Source organism: Nanorana parkeri, unplaced genomic scaffold (genome assembly GCF_000935625.1).
Source record: "Nanorana parkeri isolate BGI_ZX_2015 unplaced genomic scaffold, ASM93562v1 scaffold52, whole genome shotgun sequence".
NCBI classification, from domain to species: Eukaryota; Metazoa; Chordata; class Amphibia; order Anura; family Dicroglossidae; genus Nanorana; species Nanorana parkeri.
The window spans coordinates 2,729,696-2,751,746 of record NW_017306320.1 but is presented as its reverse complement, the minus strand read 5'-3'; the positions used below and the strand labels follow the sequence as shown (position 1 = coordinate 2,751,746).

General features: G+C 40.9%; 1 protein-coding gene across 1 annotated transcript in view; it reads left to right on the top strand.

Moving 5' to 3' along the window:
- The window catches only part of LAMC1 (laminin subunit gamma 1), a 128,027-nt gene that overhangs the window by 89,058 nt on the left and 16,918 nt on the right, over positions 1-22,051 (top strand). Inside the window, exons 2-12 of the mRNA XM_018575205.1 lie at positions 4,633-4,937; positions 6,938-7,068; positions 9,362-9,528; positions 10,611-10,799; positions 13,095-13,212; positions 13,327-13,425; positions 14,933-15,069; positions 16,020-16,142; positions 18,503-18,692; positions 20,294-20,406; positions 21,087-21,308. Coding sequence (XP_018430707.1) covers positions 4,633-4,937; positions 6,938-7,068; positions 9,362-9,528; positions 10,611-10,799; positions 13,095-13,212; positions 13,327-13,425; positions 14,933-15,069; positions 16,020-16,142; positions 18,503-18,692; positions 20,294-20,406; positions 21,087-21,308 — 1,794 coding nt within the window. The remainder of the gene's footprint in view (positions 1-4,632; positions 4,938-6,937; positions 7,069-9,361; positions 9,529-10,610; positions 10,800-13,094; positions 13,213-13,326; positions 13,426-14,932; positions 15,070-16,019; positions 16,143-18,502; positions 18,693-20,293; positions 20,407-21,086; positions 21,309-22,051) is intronic.

The following is a 22,051-nucleotide window of genomic DNA, read 5'->3' as shown; positions in this document are numbered from 1 at the left end:
TGTGTCTTTCATATGCAATTTTCCTGCTTGCCTCATTTTCTAGAACTCCTGTTTTCATGTGCAGGAAGGTGTTTCTGTCTCGGTTTTAACAACCCTCTTCCGCTCCTTCAAATGTTATTCATTACACTACATTTCTTCTGTCTTGGAGATGGTGCATCACAAAACAGGCTTTAAAAGATTTGAGATTTTTTAATATTCAATTTTCCTGCTTGCCTCATTTTCTAGAACTCCTGTTTTCATGTGCAGGAAGGTGTTTCTGTCTCGGTTTTAACAACCCTCTTCCGCTCCTTCAAATGTTATTCATTACACTACATTTCTTCTGTCTTGGAGATGGTGCATCACAAAACAGGCTTTAAAAGATTTGAGATTCATAAGCTGCCAAATGTATTTTATGGCATGCTTTTAAAGGATACTTGTAAAGGCAGTTTGTGCCGAAAAAGTAATGTCTGCTATGGGTGGATGCCACCAGGCTGAATCACCCATTGTCGTTTTCTATTTGTCACTGACTCCAGTGGAGAGATCTCCTTCGTTGCTGAGGTTCCCAGATCCTACTTTGCCATTGGGACTAGTTACTCCTGATTCTGCTTAACTCTAGTAAAAGTCTTGCGGCTGGTGTTCCAGGGAGATTACTGAACCTTCTGCCAGTAACCCAAAGCTAAAAAAGCAGAAAAGTGGAGTACATTTCTGCAATGCATGCACTTGGATCTTAAAGTAGCATTAAGGTCAGGGCGTTTTTTACCTTCACACTTACCTGTCAGCTGCGCTCGTCCCCGCCGCCGGTCCCGAAGTGATCCTCCGTACCCCAAACGTCCGGGTTGTGGGGAGGATACTGATGGCAGAGGAGCCATAGGCTCCTTCTGCCATCAATCAAAGAGGGAAGGGGCATCTGTGGACTACTGGACGCACACCGCAGGCACGAGCACGCACCGGTGCCTCCATTAGAACAATGGTGGCCCCCGTGCGGGGGTGGGGGGGAGAACATGGCGGGGACACACTAGAAAACGAGGAACTAAGTACTTTTAAAGAAAAAACGCACCATCATCCAGCAAAGGAGGGTCTCCTTAAAGGAGAGATAAAAAAAAAAAACATTTTTGGCTTTAATATCACTTTAAGTCTAAGTTTAAGAGGTAAGACGCATCATTTTTGTGGACTGAGTGGTGTCGGCCTGCCCAGTCTGTTTTGCTAAACTTCTGAATCACTCCCATTCTTGCATATCTGCAACATAGACACTAATGATTCTGCAGTCCAAGATGACAACTAGGAGGGCTTAACAGACTCAGATAACACAGGAAGTAAAGGCACAGGAGAGGTCTTATTAACCAGATTTACCAAAATACGTCCAGTTTTTTAAGAGAGGTTGAAAAGGAGCATATTATGTTCATTGTAAGGGTTTACATTCTCTTTAATTTATGTTTTAACTAAGCCTCTTGGTTAGGGAAAATTAATTTCCTGTCAGAGAGATTCAAAAGAAATTGAGAGGAAAGATCCCCAAAGTATATGATTTTAGAGAGTTGTCCCTGGAACAGGTGTCCCCATTGGAAGATTTGCCCTCATGTCCTGTGTGGCGCTAACTATTACAATTTTGAATTTCACGTCACATTTTGTTCAGATAACTGTGGGTCTAACTTCACTACTATATCCAAAACGTAGAAAAGAATCATAATTAGAAAAAGTCTGCACACTCTAAATTAGGCGATCGCACTGTGGGCGAGGGGCCTGCCTGCGCAGCCTATGCCCCCTCCCGCCCCTGAATGCAGGTGTTTTTTCGTTGGTAGATCTCAATGAGCTCGTCATTTGAAAAGTAGATCTCCAGACGAAAAATGCTCTAAATGCATTCCATAACCTACTATATTACATTGAGAGGCATGGTGGCAAAAGCTTCATTCGGAGTCTCCCAGCCATCCAGTATATAAGAATAATAACGCTAGCACACCAAAATAAGGTTTCAATAGTTCTGTTGGCATAATGTCAGATAGTAAATAGCAATACAGCTAAATACATCTGAGCCATCCCAGAATACCTGATTCCACTATACATAAAACAACTAATGTAAGCTATAAATGAATGATGCAGTGTAACTGGGAAGCATAAGCTCCATAGAGAAGAATAACAAGACCTACAGATACCAATATCATAAGGAGGACACCAGGTACAGACCGAGGTGGAAGTAGATGACATTTCAGGGCATGAACCCCCTTCTCAAGTCAAGTTCCACCTGATGCAAAATTCAACCTGTGTTCTATAAATACATACACCGCATTTGTGGCTCTCCCTTTGACTCCAAACCACCCAAACGTATCCTCAACCCCACTCCCACAATGCCCTTTGTAGTAGTACAAGTATTTGAAGTAGAATCACAAGGTATTTCAGCATGAATGCGTTTATAATGCTATGTGCACGTTTGTTCCCTCAAATGGGAGGCTCCCTTAATACTTCCTCAAGTTTTGGATCACTCGACAGTACATTCCAGTGTTTCCTAATCAGTTGTATTTGTGAAGTCTGTTTAGAAAAAGTCAAAGCCACAGGAATTTGTTTGGAGATTTGTCTTCTGCTGAAACTCAAGAAGGATGGTTGATCAATAGACTAGGCCCTATTAAGAGAGATCTCTAACTCATTATGGGGATAGCCCAGTTTCACAAAATTCTCAAGCATATAAATTGTTCTGGCACTTGGTCCTGTGTGAATAGTATATCAGAAAAAATGCACAAATTCCCGAATGTACTCAAAGGTGAATCAAATAGTGGCAGCACAGTTATCTGAATATTCTTCAAATTGTAGAAGTAGATTCTCAGGACTCCAGTACATAAATACGACTTAATCAGTGTAACACCACCATAAACAGATGTGCTGTAAAACACACAAAATATTGCTGTATATAGATTTTCCTAGAAATTGTTCATAAATAGACATATTTATAATTGGCGCAGCAGGGTGCCATCCGGATCCATGGTGATTCCTTGTAATTACTGAAAAAATTGGTTGTCAAAAAAAAATATTGTTCCATTTTTAAGTAGGGATATACCGATACTAGTATCTGTGCCTATACCGAGTATTTGGGTACTCGTCCTCATCCAAATGCTCCGATACTATTCCCGACACCTGGTGACGAGGGAGCATGGAGGTGGCTAATCAGGAAGCTGGGCAGCAAGTCATTACACTCCATTGGCTTCCGTAATGGGGCTTCCGGTATCAGTATTCGGTATCGGCGAGTACCGGAAAAAAAATATCAGTACTTGTACTCGATACCAAAAAAATGGTATAGGTGCATCCCTAATTTTAAGTCTTTGGAAGAATAGTTTCCAGTAAATGTTACAAAACTATCGGGGCTTTTCCCCATAGTTCTCCTAAGGGTCACGGGAGAACACAAACTAGCGTTCTCCCGTTACCCAAAGCTCAGCATACCGCAAGCTACGGCTCGCGGTATACTGAGACGCCGGGACGGATCTCGACAATACTGTCTGGATCCACCCAGCTACGGGATTGCCAGCTGGCTCTGCCTATCCAAAGGCAGAGCCAGGTGTGCCGGCCCCCTCCCTGTCCGTTTCGCCAGTCGGCACTGGAGGATCGGACAGGGAGGGGGGAATCCCTGCAGGGAGCCGTGAGTGACAGTCACGGCTCTCTGCAGCGATAGATCGAGAAGTGAGCGAGCAACAGTATGTGTTCGCTCACTTCCCGATCTACTGAGCCGACCTGTGACCGTTTTATTGTCAAAGGTCTGCTCAGGTTATGAGGCTGAGTGAAAATCACTCGCCTCATAATTCTCCTTTAAAGCCACTTGCACTTTTGTCCTTTCTCTGACGCTCTGGGTTGTGGGTGGGCCCTCAGAGGATCACTTACAATGCAGGAAAAGCCCCACTTAAAGGGGCATTTTTTTTATTTATCCTGGAGTTCAGCTTTAAGACATAGGGCTTGGGTGAGGTTTATAATTGGGGCATATGGCTGGGGGCTTTATTTATGTTTAAACACCAAATTGTTCATACATAGCTGTTACTGAAATATGACACCTACCATACAATACTTGATTCAATCTGTGTATCCCCGTGTTTTAGGAGCTGAATGTATCTATATACATGCATATGCCTATCTCTCGCGATGGAGTGTATTTACGTGACTCTGTATTACATTGATCTCCATGTTTACATGTCTTTCATGTTGATTGTGTTAAAACCCTTAATAAACACTTATTATTTAAACACCAAATTGTACAGGCCTCTTGGTGCTACAAATGAACATCTTTGTATAATGTAGTATGAGTAAATCCACCAGAGCAGTAATGCTTGTGTGTGAAAACTTTATTCAATGCAGGCTACAAGATGAAGTAAACTGTTTCCTAGGACGACAACAATATTTTAAATTTGCTCCAGCTTTTAGGTGCTTTATAGAATGAAATGAATATACACTGGTACCAGTTTGCAGTTCTCTGGAACCCATATGTATGCACACTATCAACTGCTGACCTAGTGTTCTCTGCTTAACTGATTTGAAGACTTTCTTTTTGGTCTCCATGATGCAATGATGCTGAATTAGGAGATGGTCCCTGTCAAATTGTATGAATTTTGTTTTGAGAAAAAGTACTATTTGTATTTCATATCCTTCTTGTAGTAACTCCATCTCCTCTCTTCCTTTGTTTAGGGAAGGCCTTCGATATCACCTATGTGCGTCTGAAGTTCCACACAAGCCGGCCGGAGAGCTTTACTCTTTACAAGAGGACGCGAGAAGATGGCCCTTGGATTCCCTACCAGTATTACAGTGGCTCTTGCGAGAACACCTACCAAAAACTTAACCGAGGCTTCATTCGTACTGGAGAAGATGAGCAGCAGGCACAATGCACTGATGAATTCAGCGACATTTCCCCACTGACTGGTGGCAACGTGGCTTTCTCTACTTTAGAGGGCCGGCCGAGTGCTTACAACTTTGATAACAGCCCTGTATTGCAGGTATGTAAGCTGGTTGGAATTTTTTTTTTATTTAAAAAAAAAAATAAAAAAATTTACTATTTACAAGTGAATTTCAAATAAATAGATGTGTGCCCATTCATTAAATGGTGAAAGTTTAGTAAAGTTTGCATGTAAAACAAACAAATGATGAATAGTATGCAATTTTGATGGTGGACTTCATTCCAGGTGTGTGCCCTGGCTTGATATAGCTTTTATTTTTTTATCATTTGTGTGCCACAGTACAGGCTCTGAAAAATACTTTTCTATAGTTTAAAATGATCTTGCTTTAAGACATTTGTGAGTGTTAAAGCAACATATAGTTTCTCAACCGGCTGTAGATGTCATTGACATTAGACTGCTGCCTCTGTGGGGCAAATCTGTGAACTTCTCTTTTTCTGGCTCGTTTTGTGTTTGCTTAAAGCGGACCTTTACCCATATCGTTAAAATAACAAACACACCTTTTAAATATGTTTAGTACCGACATCTACAAACAGATACTTCTAGATAATTGCCGGCTTTGTATTCTTACCTAATTACCTAATTTCTACCTAATTTCTCTTTTCATTCCAAGTCTTCTGGCAGTGGCCATGTTTACTAAGGGCAGATTACTAGCTCCCCATTTACTTCCTTAAACTCTGACACATGTGACTAGACATGTGACTAGGACATGTGCCCATGCCCATCATCTCAGGGGAGGAAAATGCCTTTCCCTGACATTACAGATGAGATTTCCCAACAATAATCTGCTGATGTAACCTTCCCAGGATGCAATGCTTTTGGCACTTATATCATCATCATTTAAATGACGATGCAATCCCAGTGTGCATTGCTTTGGCAAACTGAAGTCATTTTGCACTTTCAAAGCAGGAAGTGAATGCTCTACAAGTGTAAGTATTTCACAGTGTCAGCATTTCACACCTGACATGTCTATGTTATTATTAATCATCATACATAGAGGGATGCACCATGCGGAGAGCTGTTAGAGGAAACTTGCACTTTTTCAAGAAACAACTTGATAGTACGGAAGGGGGCAGATGGAAACACACTTAAACAGCCATTTTTTTTAAATGGTTTTGATTTTTTTTTTTTTTTAAACTACCACTTAAATTTGAGAACAGGCACTTTCAGGTGCTTGCATGTCTGGCTTGTTCCTCTGTAGTGCGTTCCCTGAGCCCTGAATGCTCTGACTTGCAATTGGCTTTTGTGATAACCAGTTCCGCTCACTTTCTTCGCCTCACCATGTTGTTCATTATTATAATGAACAACCTCACAATCCAATACTAAAATGTAGGAAGCAGGTGTTGAGTTAGGGTTGCCAATCACAGAAGCTAGTTGCATGTTGGGAGATCTCTCACTTTTCAGGACTCACAGGATATATGCAGGCGAAGGGCCCGTTCACACCAGTTGCAATGCGTTCCGGCCCAATTCTGGCCAGAACGCACTGCCTCGCATTGCGGCCAGCTCACTTTTTTTAGTGGGGCAGGAGGGGGCGTGGTGGGCCATAGAAGTGAATGGCACTGTAGCCACGCCCTCCGGACGCAATGCGATCACCCGCAACGAATCGCAAGGCACATTGTGCCTGCGGTCTGGTCCGATCAAAATAGTGCTTACAGCATTGTGGCCGGAGGGGGTGGCTACGGTACCAAAAAAAGTGAGCTGGCCGCAGTGCGTTTCGGCCAGAATCGGACTGGAATGCACTGCATATGGCGTGAACGAGCCCTTATGGAGATACCCGTTTTACAATGCAAGTTGTAGGTTTATTGGTTTGCTTCAGCCCCAGTTGTACTGTAAGCCATAGTAAACTAGTAAAATGAAATCTGGTTGCTTTGGGTGAATTAATTTGTCATCCCTGTACTGCCTTACCAAGTAAACCAGAATATTTTTTTCTCCAGCATTGTGCCAACTAAAAACCTCTAATTTATCTGCCCTGGTTTTCGTATGTCCACCAACATGAACATAACTGATCAGACCTCTCACTGCTTAATCTTTTGTGTGTGCAGGATTGGGTAACAGCCACAGACATCCGTGTTACTCTGAACAGGCTCAATACGTTTGGAGATGAGGTGTTCAGCGATCCCAAGGTGCTGAAATCCTATTACTATGCCATCTCTGACTTTGCTGTAGGAGGCAGGTAAGCAACAAACCAATTTCTTTTGCAGTTTCCCTAATATAACGTTTAATATTTTGATCTTTCTATAGTGTATTTCAGCTGTGGATGCCTATGTTTGCAAAGAGTCTTCTCTGTCAGGAGGCTATTTTGGACCAGGGTCAGGCTCCTCTTGATGTGGGTGGTCCCAATACTTTAACAGGGCAAGTTGTCTAGCAGCAGCTTGAACTTCTCTTGTAGAAGCCGACTGCACTTCCTTCATCTGGAAGCCTGCATTCATTCCATTGCCATTTACAGGCAGCGTGACCTGGCCTACTAGACTGTACTTCACATGAAAATTATATATTTTTTGTTCTCACAGATATCAATATATGCTGTCACTCTAAATAAAACAAAGTTTTGATGATGCTTCGTGTACTGTCCAGAATGATATTCAGAGATGTTCCTCATCACCTTTAGAGGGATGTACTCGCCCAAATACTCGGTATCGGCACCTGTGGATCCACAGTAATTATGCTTGGCTCCACCCCCTCCCTCATCATCCTATTGGACTATAAGGCACTCCATCATAGTTGTGGTATAGTAGTTTAGGCTCAGGAGGCAGGTCACAGCATGAATGTAGTTCCTCTCATTTCTATTTGTATATCAGGTCAGCCTGGGCTTTGAGGTTGCCGATTCACTTTACAAGGTATTTGAGCACATTTGTCAAGACATGCAAGTCCCTTCTTGCCATCACTGGTGCACTGAAAAGGTCACCATGGGGTCGTTTTAAGGGCATGCAAATACAACAGTGTTCATTTAGCCATATCATCCAATCAGAAATCTACATTCCTTACCAACTACCTGCTACTCTAACCGAATGCAGCCATTCAGAAATTCTCTTATCAGTAAGCTGAAATCTGCTAGACTATAGACTGACATTGCGCTTTTCACCGCCTTAGGAATAAGCCTGTGAAGGGCTAAAAGTTGGTTTTGGGGCATCTTTGGAGTGTTTACCTCCTGCCCTTGCTGTTCCCCAGTTATAGCTCCACTTTGTGTTAAAGGAGAAGTATGGGGAGGGTAAAACATACCCTCCCTGCTGCTTAGAGCCGGCATGGGACACTGCAGCTGTCATATGTAGGCTCTAACACTGAAGAGTTGAGTGATCATGTAACCGTTGATCGCTTAGCTCTCAGTCCCTTCTCCCAGCGTAGAACAATAGCTGTTACTATCTTCTCCCCTGCAGTGGGGTGCACGGCTGGCTCTGGCTCTAGAGAGGCAGAGCCATCTGCCACTTAGGTAGCCGAGGTGGTTCTCGAAAATATTGTAGGGATCCTCTCGGCTGTGGCATGGATCTGCTATCTGCTGATTTTGGGTCACAGGACTTCACTAGTAAATGTACTCCAGTGACCCAAAAGAAAAGTAAAGCCCAAAAGAGGTTTGGCTTTACTTCTCTTTTAAGGTAGGCCATGAACCAGGACATTCATAGGTCCTGGTACCGAACTGGCCTTTATATGTGTATTCCCACACATCTAAGGGAACGTTCACGGGAATGTGTTCTACAAGCACAAATGAACTGGCAACAATTGAACACATTGGGGGGAATTTATCAAAACTGGAGCAGACCGATTCTGGAGCAGTTGTCCATGGCAACCAATCAGCTTCTATCTTCAGTTTGCTCAGGTAACATTTGAAAATGAGAAATAGAAGCTTATTTGTTGCAGTGCAAATCTGTTCCAGATTTTGTCTGCTTCGGTGTTGATAAATTGACCCCATTGAGTCCTAGTATGTGATCAACATTCATTACCTTACAAAGAAGTGTTGTGTAAATGCTACTGTCAAAAATAAAGATAGATCAGCCTGAACACCTTGTCACTGCTCTTAGCCTGGGTGTTTCTTAAATTTTAGCTGGCACAACCCCTTTTAGATTGAATTTTGAAGATTGGTCCTAGCCATCTCTTTGAAGACCAGGGTGTTTTGAACAGCCTGCAGCTAGGATGATAGAACTTCAGTAAAAAGCAGTGCCTTGGTTATAGTCCTTCACACAATCTGAAAGGGTAGTTAAGAGGTTAATGAGAACAAAGACACATGGCAGCTGAATCTCCATAGTGTTTTAATATGAAGCTTTTTCCCCTCCAATCTCCTCTTGCATGAGAGCAGTCTTCCTGCATTTGTTCCAGCAAACAGTGTGTGTGGTTTTCAGGATACTCAGCGACAGGAACAGTTTTTGTTCTCTGTAAAAACATTGTATAATCCAACCGTTGTAGGGTGGAATTTCTCTTAAACTTTTTTCTGTAACATTAACTTGGACCTTACATACCCCCTCTCTCATTTTCAGGTGCAAGTGTAACGGACATGCCAGCGAATGTATATACAATGAAGTTAGCAAGCTGGTTTGTAATTGCAAACACAACACATTTGGTGTCGACTGTGAAAAATGTTCACCCTTCTTTAATGACCGGCCCTGGAGGAGGGCAACTTCTGAGAGTGCCAATGAGTGTCTACGTGAGTAATCAGTTTCTTCAAACTTGCCAATGTCACTGCGCACTAGTGTGTCTGGATTATTGGACACAATATTTTTTTTCCCCCCAAAATGTATCTAATGCTGAGGATTTGTGACGCAAGCCAAAGCTTGCTCATCCATTGTGCTTGTAAAAGATGATTTAAACAGATAAAGTTCCAGATTCTTGTAACTTTTAAAATGGTGAACTCTACATGACAATGGCTAGTCTGATCAGGCAATATGGGTCTTCTCCGTGCTTGTAGTTGAATAAGGATTGTAGAAACAAGCCATGTTACATTCGATTTTGTATGAGATACCCCTATTCAAAAAGTATTCAAGTTTATAAGAAGACCTTTGTTTGATTCACTCCCTCTTTTGGATTTTGGGGAATAATAAATTGACCAGTTTTAATCTTTGCCTGAGTTTACCATACCTGGTCAGACACAGCCCCTTTCTTCCTTGGCACTGCGGTTCTGTGAGAGGACACTTGTGACAAGGAATGGTGCAAGTGCTGATTTCAGTTGGACTAAAACCAGTTGGATTAGGCGCACGCACCTGACAGCGGTCTGACTCTAGCTCACCCTTTTGAAGCTGGTGGTTCTTTAACTGCAGCTCAACAGTTGGCCAAACTTGCAAGCCAGATTGCAAGTACTGTAGTCGTTTATCCAGTTAGACCTTAGGCTAGATAGATTGGTATACCAGGCAAACTTTTCCTGGAGAGTGGTACCTACTTAGCATTGAGGGATGGCAGGGTGGGTGGAAAGGGGGGGGGGATGCCAGAGCCCAGGAAGTTGAGGTTAGTAAGGTTAGAAAGAAGAGTGTGTTTGGTTGCTTTCAAGATTTTTAGCCATTCCCAACTCTGTCCAAAATAAAGAACACAACTTTGGCTTTGCATATACTTTAAACACACTTTATAATGCCAATGCTAGCTAAAAAAAGAAAACTGTACAAACGTCAGTTTGTGTATTTTATACATAATGTCATGTTGTAAGTGATGCTACATGTGAATAATTTTAGTGCACTACTTCATTAACTATGTATAATCAGTTATGTATTATATACATCTGTTCTTTCTTTTCTTCAGCCTGTACTTGTAATGGTCGCGCCCAGGAGTGTTACTTTGACCCAGAGCTGTACCGTTCTACTGGGCATGGCGGCCATTGTACTGGCTGCTCAGACAATACAGACGGGCCAAACTGCGAGCGTTGCCGAGAGAACTACTATCGTCAGAACAACGACGAGCCTTGCCTGGCATGTAACTGCAATCCTGTTGGTATGTGAGAACGTCTTTGAACTGTCAGTCATTGATCATCATAAAAATGGAAATGATTATTAAAAGTATTTCTGAGTTTGTACTTAAATTTACAGATGTGAAAGGTAATTTCCTCCGTTGGGTTTTCTAAACTTGAAATGGTTAAATCTGCTAGTTTTACTATAGTACAGAGAAAAGCCATAATATATAATCTTGCTTGTAATAATTATCACCTAAAGATCAATTCTTCTAGATGTTGATGAAATGAATACTTAATTTTTTAAGGTGGTATTGCTTAAAGCAAACATTTACTAAGCGAAATATGAAGGACACCATTGCTTGTTTTTATTTTGAAAATTGCTAGCTACCTCCTTTGTCTCGGGACAAATTGCACACAGCTGAAGGAGTAAGAGGAGTAACGCTCTCCACTCCAACTCTCTCTTAGCAGAGGTGGCAACAAATTCGTTTTTTTTGGCTTGGCTTTCTATGTAGAAAGTTCACCGTGTTCTGCAAAGTGTCATTAAAAGCACCCTGTATTAAACCCTGTATTAAAATATAAAGGCATTTTTAGTTTATGAACTTGCCTCTGCAGGTATATCTTGCTTTTGGCAGAATAGCCTGCTTTGTTTTTGGCTGACTACGCCTGGCCACGACCAGAGGATGCTATGTGGAAAATGGAAGACATGTCCTACACCTCGCTGAATGAGCAGCCTGAAGTCAGCGCTGTTGGCTCGGTACAACGTTGTAGCCCTCAGCAGTTCAGCTTCATTGATTGCTTCACTTGCTAACATCAGGGTTTGCTTGGCTTTCTTGGCAAGCAATGCGGCACTATATTCTTTACATTAGAATACAGATCGGTGAACTTTACCATATCTAAATGTTCTCCCACGTTGTTTGTTTGCATAGGTGAGCCCTGCTTTCCGCCTCAATACTAAGTTTATTTTTACATCCCCAACTATAAAGCCTCCCCCTGGGCCTGCAACAAATAACAGACAATTCTGTAAACACTTGGGCTGAGTGGATGGTGTCAGGCTTTACACAGCCATGTAAATAAGCATTCTGCTGCCCTGTAAACAAAGGAGACCGCACACTGTGATTATCTGCCGGGTTTTGTCCATTGCAGGAAGATCATTCCAAGTTATCAGCAAATTCCTTTTTTTCTTCTTTTTTTTAGCTTTGTTGCAACTGAAATTTGTCCATTATATAAGTTTTTTATATTTTAGTTTTACTTCTAAACAGTGATAAATTAAAATAAATTTCACTTTGTGCAAAGGGCAACATACAACTGAACTTTTGCATAAAAATAGATGTCATAAATAGAATTTCTGCCGTGTATAGCTAGAACTTAAAGTGTAACTTAACTCAGCCACAAATGGTTAATGATTAGAGGTCATTTGATTCCCTACTTTTCCAGACCAGGTGATTACCTTAAACAAATGGCTGAAAATTAAGGTTACCATAGTTTCTGAAAAACATACCAACCTTATGATCTCTTGGTAACATTGGCATCTTATCCCATTTTTACCAGCCAAAAGATAATAATCCAGCATCCCCTATTTAAATGAGTAGACAGACTCCTTTACTTATGATCCTGCTTGAAGTTGTCCCCTCCCTTTTAAAAGATTCTTCTGTATATGTTGGATAAGTAGCTGGCTAATCATTACATCCATCTCTGAATCAAATTGACTCATCTCTGATGCACATGAAAGGACTTATTTGTCCTTTCCTTGTCTTGGCTTCTCTTAGAGAAGATGGTGAAAAGGGTCATTGGAATCCTGTATTCCCATTTGCCTTTCAGGTACCCATTGTTTAAATAGTATTTTTCAGTCTAGGGATTTTTCTTTTTATTTCCTCAAGTTCCACTTTAATCAATATAAACCTTCATGTCCATTGAATTATGCCTGTAGCGGCTACATGACTGGGCCCCTTTATACCTGGCAATTTTTTGCCATGTCTATAAATAGTCAACATTTGTTGCCCGATCCTGCCAAAACTGAGATGTCTGCAGATGTCAGCCTATGTTAGTTGGCCAGCAATGATGCCGGCTCTTTTAACCAATAGCCTATTGTGTCGCGGGGGTTGAAGAGCCAGTGTTGTCTGCTAGACTCTTACATGCAAACTCATAAAAAATAAAATATATATATATATATATACAATCTCTTTCTAAGAGAGAGATTTTACTGCTTAGGCCACTTGGGAACATTTGACTACTGCCTACTCTGCATCGGCAGATTTATCTTTAGGAGCATACATTTTCTTCTGCTGTTATCGTCTTGCCCGTTATTTTTTTTTCATAACCCCCTTTACTCTGCACAGGCTCTCTCAGTACCCAGTGTGATAACTACGGACGGTGTAGCTGTAAGCCTGGGGTGATGGGGGAGAAATGTGATCGATGCCAGCCTGGTTTTCATTCACTCACTGAGGCTGGATGCAGGTAATTAGCTCATAAGAAGAAAAATAAAATCATCTATTTGCTTTTGCGAATACAGATCTATTAATGAAGAAGTTCTCCTGAAAACCTAAGTTTTCTTTTTTTTTTGGTCAACAGACCCTGTGCTTGTAACCCTGCTGGAAGTACAGATGAATGCAATGTGGAGACTGGACGCTGCAGCTGTAAAGATAATGTAGAAGGCTTCAACTGTGAAAGGTAACAGTGTGGCTCAGAGTGGGGGAAAGCAGTTTGCAGAACACAGAGGTAGTTCACCATTAACGCCACTGTCTTGCTGTCCAGGAGTACTGAGGGTGACGGCCGGGATCTGCCACATTCCATGGGAAACGCTGAACCTGGAAGAAAGCCCTGCACACCGCTTGCGTCACTTTACTTTATTGCAATCCAGCGGCCAACATGATTTTGTCCCTGACCAACAACTGCACACCATGACATATTTCAGCCCAATGGGCTTAATTGTAAATTGGGGTGAAATGCATCGGAGGTGGGTGGTTGTTGGACAGGGAAAAAAATTAGGTTGGCTGCTGAAATGCAATACATTTTTCACCATGACATCCAGGGTGTGCAGTCCTTTCTTCTTGGTTTGGAGGAGAGTAGCGTTTGTTCCAGGTGCAATGGTATTCTCTTTGTCCCTGCCTTTACAGAAATAGTGCTGTGCACCTGTTTGTCTATAACGTGCAGTTAGAATTACAGCCTATTAGTTTCTTAAAGGCACGCTGCAGTCTGAATTGAACGTGAACACGTAAGATGCATATAATTAACACCTACCTGCTTCATTGTTTCATCCAGGCATAGTCCCTTTTGTTGATATTCTGGTGATCCATATTTTGTTATGCAGCAGAAGAGTCCCCGGATAAACTGCAGGCTCGTTCTGTATCTCCGATACAAAATCCTTTTTGTAAAAGAAAACATTTTGGTATTGAGAAGTTTCTCACAACCAACAATCAGATGCAAGTCAGCCATGGAATTTTAAGTGTAATTCCTGATACAAAAAGCAGAGAGAGTTGCACATTTTATCTCTGTTTGTAATATAGTATGTAACTGTTTGGCTTCATGTGTTGCCTGAAATAGCAGCGCATGCACAGTCTTGCCACTGATCATTATAAAATCATGCAAGTTCACATCGGGCAACAGAATAAGTTTTCATTTTTTCCTATACCTAACATGTTTATGTTACTGAAAGACAAACCTAGAATCATGGAATACTGCCAGCAGGTAAACACTAGTTGGTACTGTCCACTGTGCTTATTTACATGTCCTTAGTGCAGAATATATTTGTGAATGTTTCCTGAGCTGCCCAAAACTAAAACACATCTACTCATCATAGTCTTTCCTTGAGTTCTACGGACTGTAGTATGAGGGAGAGGACAGAGCATATTCTGATTCCTTGCAGTAGACTTGTGTAAACCTTCACACTGAATTTTTATTTCAGTGGTAACCGAAAAGTCAGTTTTAAAAACAAAATCCAGAGTTTGAAACACTACACTTACAAAGGAACAGGAGGCCTGAGCTGAAAGCTTAATGTCCAGGTTCCCCGAAAATACAAGTCAATAGGTATATTCTGTCCCCAGCAACTTATACAAGGCTAAAATATTATATCTGTTATAGGTGTAATGACTGGTTAATAAACATGCAGGCAGGCGTCCAGTCAATGTGAAACAGTGAAGACGTGCATTGCACTGATATGTATTTGATATCCTTTTAGGTGTAAGCCGGGATTCTTCCATATGGATTCAGCAAATACTCGAGGCTGTACCCCCTGTTTCTGCTATGGCCACTCTTCTGTCTGCAGCAGTGCGGAAGGCTTCACAGTCTCCACCATCATCTCCACATTTGAGACCGGTAATTATCTTCTACAGCTGCAAATTCTTTCACCTTCTAAAATAAGCAGAACAGTTACTAAAAACCTCCTGATTCCCCCAGCTACTGTTTCACAGTAACCATATCCTCTGCGCTTATAGCTCTAGATGCTTTGTTGCTTACACACTCCTCTTTGTACTGTATTACACTGCAGTCTTTCCCTGAATTTGCCCACTCAAATTGCTCCTTAGATTTGCTATATCTGATAGGTATTATCTTGGGCAGAATCTTGTGTACTTGTATTAAGATTATTATGTCTGGATGTGGGATCCTGTTCTAAACAAGAAACACTTTGCTACTGTTTAACTGTATCACATTATTGCATCAAAAACAGAACAGAAAATCTCACGGTTCTTAACCCAATTCTACGGAGATGACACCCTTCTGCCGAGAGCTTGACTTCCTGTAAATTCACAAAGCAGACACAATAAAATGCTCGTAAACCCGTATGAATAGAAGTAGTTAATTCTGCTCTCGGGTACGAGACGGCCACACACTTGCACATATTGCCGCTGTTGGCCTTTGTGACTTGCCGATACTTTGAACCATCAAAGTTCATTATTTTCTTACAGCTTCTTTTCAATTCTTGCTAAATGTCAAACCATACAAGCTTTGGGAAATATTCTTTGATCTACTACAGTACAGTTTGTATATACATTTTAGAATAATCCTGGTGACCCTGTTGTTGCCAATATTCGATTCACTTGTAATAATTTGGCCATGCAGTGATACAGATAGGTTTCAGAATTCATGCCGAAAAGTCTGAGTGCCGAAAGTTCACCACTCAATTTCTAAGTTTCTTTTAAGAAGTGAAAACTGCTATGAATGAAAGTTACACTTTTGCACTGATTTTCATTACTCAGGTTCAGCTCAGATTTTTTAAGGGCAGTAAACTGTATACTGATGTATTTGTGTTCTGCTTTGTGTTCCAGGCACAGACAGCTGGGTGGCACAACAGAGGGATGGTGCCGAGTACCCTCTTACCTGGGTTTCCGAATCTAGTTCACTGTCCGTCACCTCCGAGAGCTACTTCCCCGTCTACTTCATTGCTCCTTGTAAGTAAACTGAATCTCTCATTATTTTGGAATGTAAATTCTGTCTCAGTAGTTTAGGACTTGTTAGGTGGATTGTAAACATACCCGTAAGGCTTTTGTTATGTTTGGTGGATTTAATCATGCAGATAAGCAGGAAGCACATTAAAGGAAAACTTCATTATAAATCAGTATCCCATAAATTATGTGATACAAGCCATCTTGCCTTTCCAAATAGTGTGCAGATCTTGGACTCAAACTGCAGGCTCGTCCAATCCTATGCAGAGTTTATACTCTGCTATAGAGCAGAGTATGAACACTCCATGTAAGTGAATGAAGAGAGCAATGTATGGGTAAAACTATATATTCATTGACGGATATGTAAAGTTAACCCTATGGTACCATGGAGTTTTGTTTTGCTCCTTTAAGAATGCAGTCTTTACAAGCACACCCTCAGCTCTTTCAATAGGAAAGCTGAACATTCTCTGCAGGAAATGAATACATTATGAATTCTGTTATCGTGAACATCTCCTGAACTCGCCTGGAACTTTATTTGTAGCTGCAGACAAATTAAATGAAGTAAGGGTAAAGCTGTCCAGTTATCAGGATGTGGTTTATTTTTTTAGAAAGCTATTTGCCGACCAGTGTATGAATGAATGTCACTGGCACATCTCAAATTTGCTCTGACATCTAGTGGAAAGTAGCAGTTCAGCAGGCACTAAGGAATGCCTTACAGAGTGCTACCAAGTTTGGCATCCTCTACAGCCTGGAAATGTAGAAAAAAAAGTGGCCCAATAGTGGCAGATTAACATAGAATAACAAACAAATAATAAATAGTTCCAAAATTCCTTCGTATAGCTTTCAACTTTCTCTGTAGGCAGTGTGGGTATAGCGATTTACATCTTAGACCAACCTTTCTCAACCAAGGTTCTGTGGAACTCTAGGGTCCCTCAAGAAATTGCTAGGGATTCCTTGAGTAGACATTTCTGCCTTACAGATAAGCAACTACTGACCACGGTGATCTTTTTAGCTATCTGTAAAGAGGATATTCTTCCCACTGACCACATATTTATTGTGCATTCTTCCTGCTGACTGTGTGTGTGGAGCTATCATCCCAACGTTCACCAATGTAAGGAGAATTCTTCCCACTGACCATCAGGATGCAAGGGCCCTTCTCCCAAGAACCGCCAATGTAGGGTGGCCATGCTACTATGACCACCAATCTAAGGGTACCCCCTCTCCAATGACCAGCAATGTAAAAGAGCATTTCACTGACCCACCAGAGTAAGGGGACACTACACTGACTAGCAGTGAAAGGGAACATTACAATTCTACTGTGTAAATGTATTTTCTGTTCTTTAAATTCATTAGGATCACTGAAAATAATGATCATATAGAGTGGCTGCCAGTATGCAAAGTATTCAAGATTCTTGGTTCTTTTATGTATTCTTATAGCTCAGCATACTCTTCATCCTAATGTACTGTTAGCTGTAGAAAGAGTGATCGTTACCAGGGGTGCCCTGAGACCTGAAAGGTAGTTCAAGGGTTCCTCAATGTTAAAAAGTTTGAGAATGACTGAATTGGACTAATAAGAGGGCAGCGCTTTTTTTAACAAGACTTTAGGAATGCCAATTTTCATGTGTGGGAGAAGTAAACACAAGGCTTAGGTTAATTTATTGATACAATAGATGGGCTGACTGGAAAGGAGGATCCTTAACACTATTAGCAGTAGATAACATTGGAACATTATATAATAGGGGTTTAGGCACCTTTTTTTTTTGTTTGTTTTTTTTTTTTTAGTTTTTCTATTTACAATTGTTTCAGATGGTTCTATACCGATTTCTGCACAGTCAGAGAATGTGATATTGGCTAACAACAAATTGAAATCCATCTAATCACATGTAAATATACTTTTTCCACATTGAAAACCAATCTGACCAACAAAAGGTAATAGGGGCAGGGGTCAGGATAACCTATAGTGCTACCAAGGGTGTTTGAGAGTTGAGCAGTACCTCCAGCAGTGTTATAGTTTGCCCCAACTCCTGTCATTGTTACTTATGCTAGGCAGTATTGTTTGCATGAGAATTTGGAGAAAAATATAACAGTATAAAACAAAGACATGTGAAATGGCAAAAAAGAAATTTATGTTATGATGGTATTTTAATATATTCTTTAAATCACAATGCAGTATTTGTCCTTTAAGTAATTGAGTTGATATGTGCACAGCCTGATAATAATGCTCGATGATGGTTGACAAGTTGTGAGTAATTCTTTAATTACTGGACAATGTCATAGATGATATTTTTTTTCAGCTATTTAACATTACATTAAACTGTTTTGTTCAGCCACAGAACTTCTCACTGCTTTTTCACTTTTTGTTTTAGCAAAGTTCCTTGGCAAGCAAGGCCTAAGTTATGGGCAGAATCTGACATTCAGCTTCCGTGTGGAGCGGAGAGACACCCGGCTTTCTGCAGAGGATCTTGTACTGGAGGGTGCCGGTCTCAGGGTCTCTGTACCCCTCATTGCTCAGGGCAACTCCTATCCCAGTGAAAGCTCCCTGCAATACGTTTTCAGGTAAGACGGCGGTATATTCTCCAGTCATTGACCTCTGATGTATGGCTCCCTTAAAAACACATGCTTTACGGCCTATAAGTGTTTATATTTCACTGACAGTGTTTACAAGCAGACATGTATTAACACATTCCATCCTAGAGATCTGGAATTGAGAGATGAGCAGTAATTGCAGATCCTAGACAGAGAAAAGAGAGACATGTGCCGTGCAGTTGTATCCTGGTCTTTACGATGGATGGGGATTTACTTTGTTACTACTTTCTTTGGAGTGAAATAATGCAAGGAATTCCTAAAGCACCTCCTGGGCAGATGTGGAGACAGGCAGATCCAAGGCAGAGGAAGGGTTAATGCCTCATAAATTACCCAGAAGAACCGAAGTTCCTAAACTTTTGTGAACTTTCATTTCCATAAATAACTGTACAATATGGGCATATCTCTGCAATCATCCATCTTTCACCTGAACCCAGCTACATTTAACTAATGAGGTGTCCCTGCACCGAAACATTTGCTTCTAAGATTAAATGGATCAAATATCTTTTAATTTACAAAGTTTGCATCTTTCTGGCCAATTTAGGTCGCTAAAAAATAGAAACGCAGTAATGATCTAGGTATTACTGTGTGTTACACTAGGAAATGTTGCCAGGGGAATACTGTTGGCACAAGAGAATGTTGAGTCTAGGCAGACGTCATGTATGATAGTGGCAAATGTTTAGATAACTCCCATTGGGTATAGTTGATATGTTGATGGTCTTTACAGATGTAAGAGAGGACAATAACCAGAAAATACTGATTCCAGTGTTTATTATTTTGTACAACATGTATTAATTTAATATGCAGCTCCTTTGAAAAATAATGAATTTGTAACTCTGAAATAATCCCTTCATAGGCCTTTACATTATTTTGTAAAATGATCTCCTTGTCCTGTGCATGCTGCCAAATAGGGTGCTGAATATAGAATTTGTCTTGAGGCTCTGGAAGAGCTTCTTTCTTTCCCTTTTCACCCTTTAGGCTAGAAAACCATATCTGAACACGAAAACATAATATGATGCACCTTACTTAGGTGATGGTTGCATCAGTTTTTTTTTCAAGGTTTCTTTATATTTGCCTGGCAATTCTGTCAGTAACACACATCAGGACAACAGAAATATATAGTACTGTGCTATCCTGCCCCCTGAGGTTCCCTTTAACTTAAAGGGTAGTTCTTAGAGATAGCTGAAAACAATATAAATGATATCAGCCAGCACTGATCAGCAGAGACCACCGGACGTTATCAACTCGCAAGATTTCTGATTTAGATCAACAGTTATTTTATCATTTCTCAAACTGATATAAAAAAATGCTTTCAATGGGATACTTAACAGACCAAAATTAATCAAAATAAGAGATGTTCATTGTTACGATTTACGTACACATTAACATTTATGGTACGTTCTAGGACTTTCTCATTTTTGAGTCATTTGAACAGTTTGTTCTGGGAAGTGCTGTCATTGATATTTTTCAGTATTACAAGTATGTAAGACATCAGTTTTCACAGAAAGTAGTGTTTCACTGCAGTTGATTTCAGTTTATTGGACCCCTATGATGATGTGATATGATGTTTTCAGGTTGCATGAGGCTACAGACTATCCATGGAGGCCATCTGTATCACCATTTGAGTTCCAGAAAATGCTGCAAAATCTGACTGCCATCAAAATCAGAGGAACATATAGTGAAAAAAGTAAGATTACAAAAACTTCTCTTACAGCTGCAATCTGTGGTCTCAAATAGGGCCAGTCTCTTAATGTTGGACCAATGTTTTTTTTTTTCTTCTTTAGTCAATGATTTTGTATACTTAAAGTAGAAGACGGTACATGGTAATGTTTTATTCTTTCCACAGTATAGTGCAGCAGCTGCCAGGAATCATCCTCCATTAACCTGCTTTATTGGCTTTAAAAAGGGGTTGTAGCATGGTGTTGTCCACTATAGTACCATGTCTTTATCTGCTAGTGAAATGCAGATTATTCATAGCTACGTCTTGCTCAATTTATCACATCATTTAAATGGGCACCATTTCTGTGTGTTTGATAAGTGAAATCCCTGTGGAAAAAGCTGCTGGCATTAAAGACCAGTCTTCAGCCCTCCTTCATGTAGTTATCATGTATTGTTCTTTTGCGGGGGAACGGACAGCCGTGGAAAGTGGATTTTAAATGCACTACTAAAGGATCAGGCAACCTGGGGCTCTTGGCTATTGAGGAGCTTATATTACTTGCCAAGCGTGCTGCAAGTTATTCAATGACAGCAGCTTGACAGAGTCTGGTTGCTAAGCCTGCAAAAGTAACTCCACAACTTCATTTGGAACTTCTCTGTTTAATCTTCAAGGTTATTGACCTTTTTTTTTTTATTTCCTCTTTTGTGCAGGTGCTGGTTTTCTCGAGGAGGTTACCTTGGTAACAGCACAACCCGGTTCTGGTGATTTGGCACCTTGGGTGGAGGTTTGCAGCTGTCCTGTTGGATATATTGGACAGTTCTGTGAAAGCTGTGCTCCTGGCTACCGACGAGAGAACCCTAACCTTGGTCCTTACAGTCCCTGTGTGCTTTGTACATGTAATGGCCACAGTGACTCTTGTGACCCTGAGACAGGTGAGCCTAAGAACAGCAATTGATTGATGGTTCCTCTGGGGAGATGCTAAGATTTGGGTGTGTATCATTGTATGTGAACTGAGGCAGTGCATAACAGGATGGGACCTAATTTTGTAAACATTTTGCAGCAGGTTAGATAATCCTTGAGTTGTCTATAACAAGTTTTCTCTATGTCCTTCAAGTGCTTGGGGATCATTTTAGGGATCATTGCAGGTGATGTGACCTTACAGATATATGGAGTGCTCTGTATTATTTAGATATTCAGTTCCTGGAAGGCCTTTGGATTGCACTGTCACATCCAACTGCCCTCTGATGTTTCCTTGTTAATTTACCTACAGTCCCGATGCACTACCAACAGCACCAGCAATCACCAAGCGAGTCTTCTCACTCACAACCAGTTTATACCAGTGTTGCAATAGTAAAGTCTCACTGAGTAAAGGCTGTTGACTTTAAAGACAGGGAGGTCTATAGTACATATGGACACAAATCAGGACAAAGTGCCTTGTCCTTGTATAATATGTCCTCTTTATTGTCCATTGAGGGACAATGGAATTGTTAGAATTCTGTTAGGTTTTTATGGCAAGGTACACAAATCTTATTTCCTTTATCACCCATTGAGGGACACAGGAGTTTTTAGACTGTCGGGTTATATTGTCACCTACTTCTCCTTTCTACCCCCACACTACAAGGGTTAAGTGCTCGTTTTGGTCTAGGGTCTGCAATAAAAAAGAAAGTCACCCTAT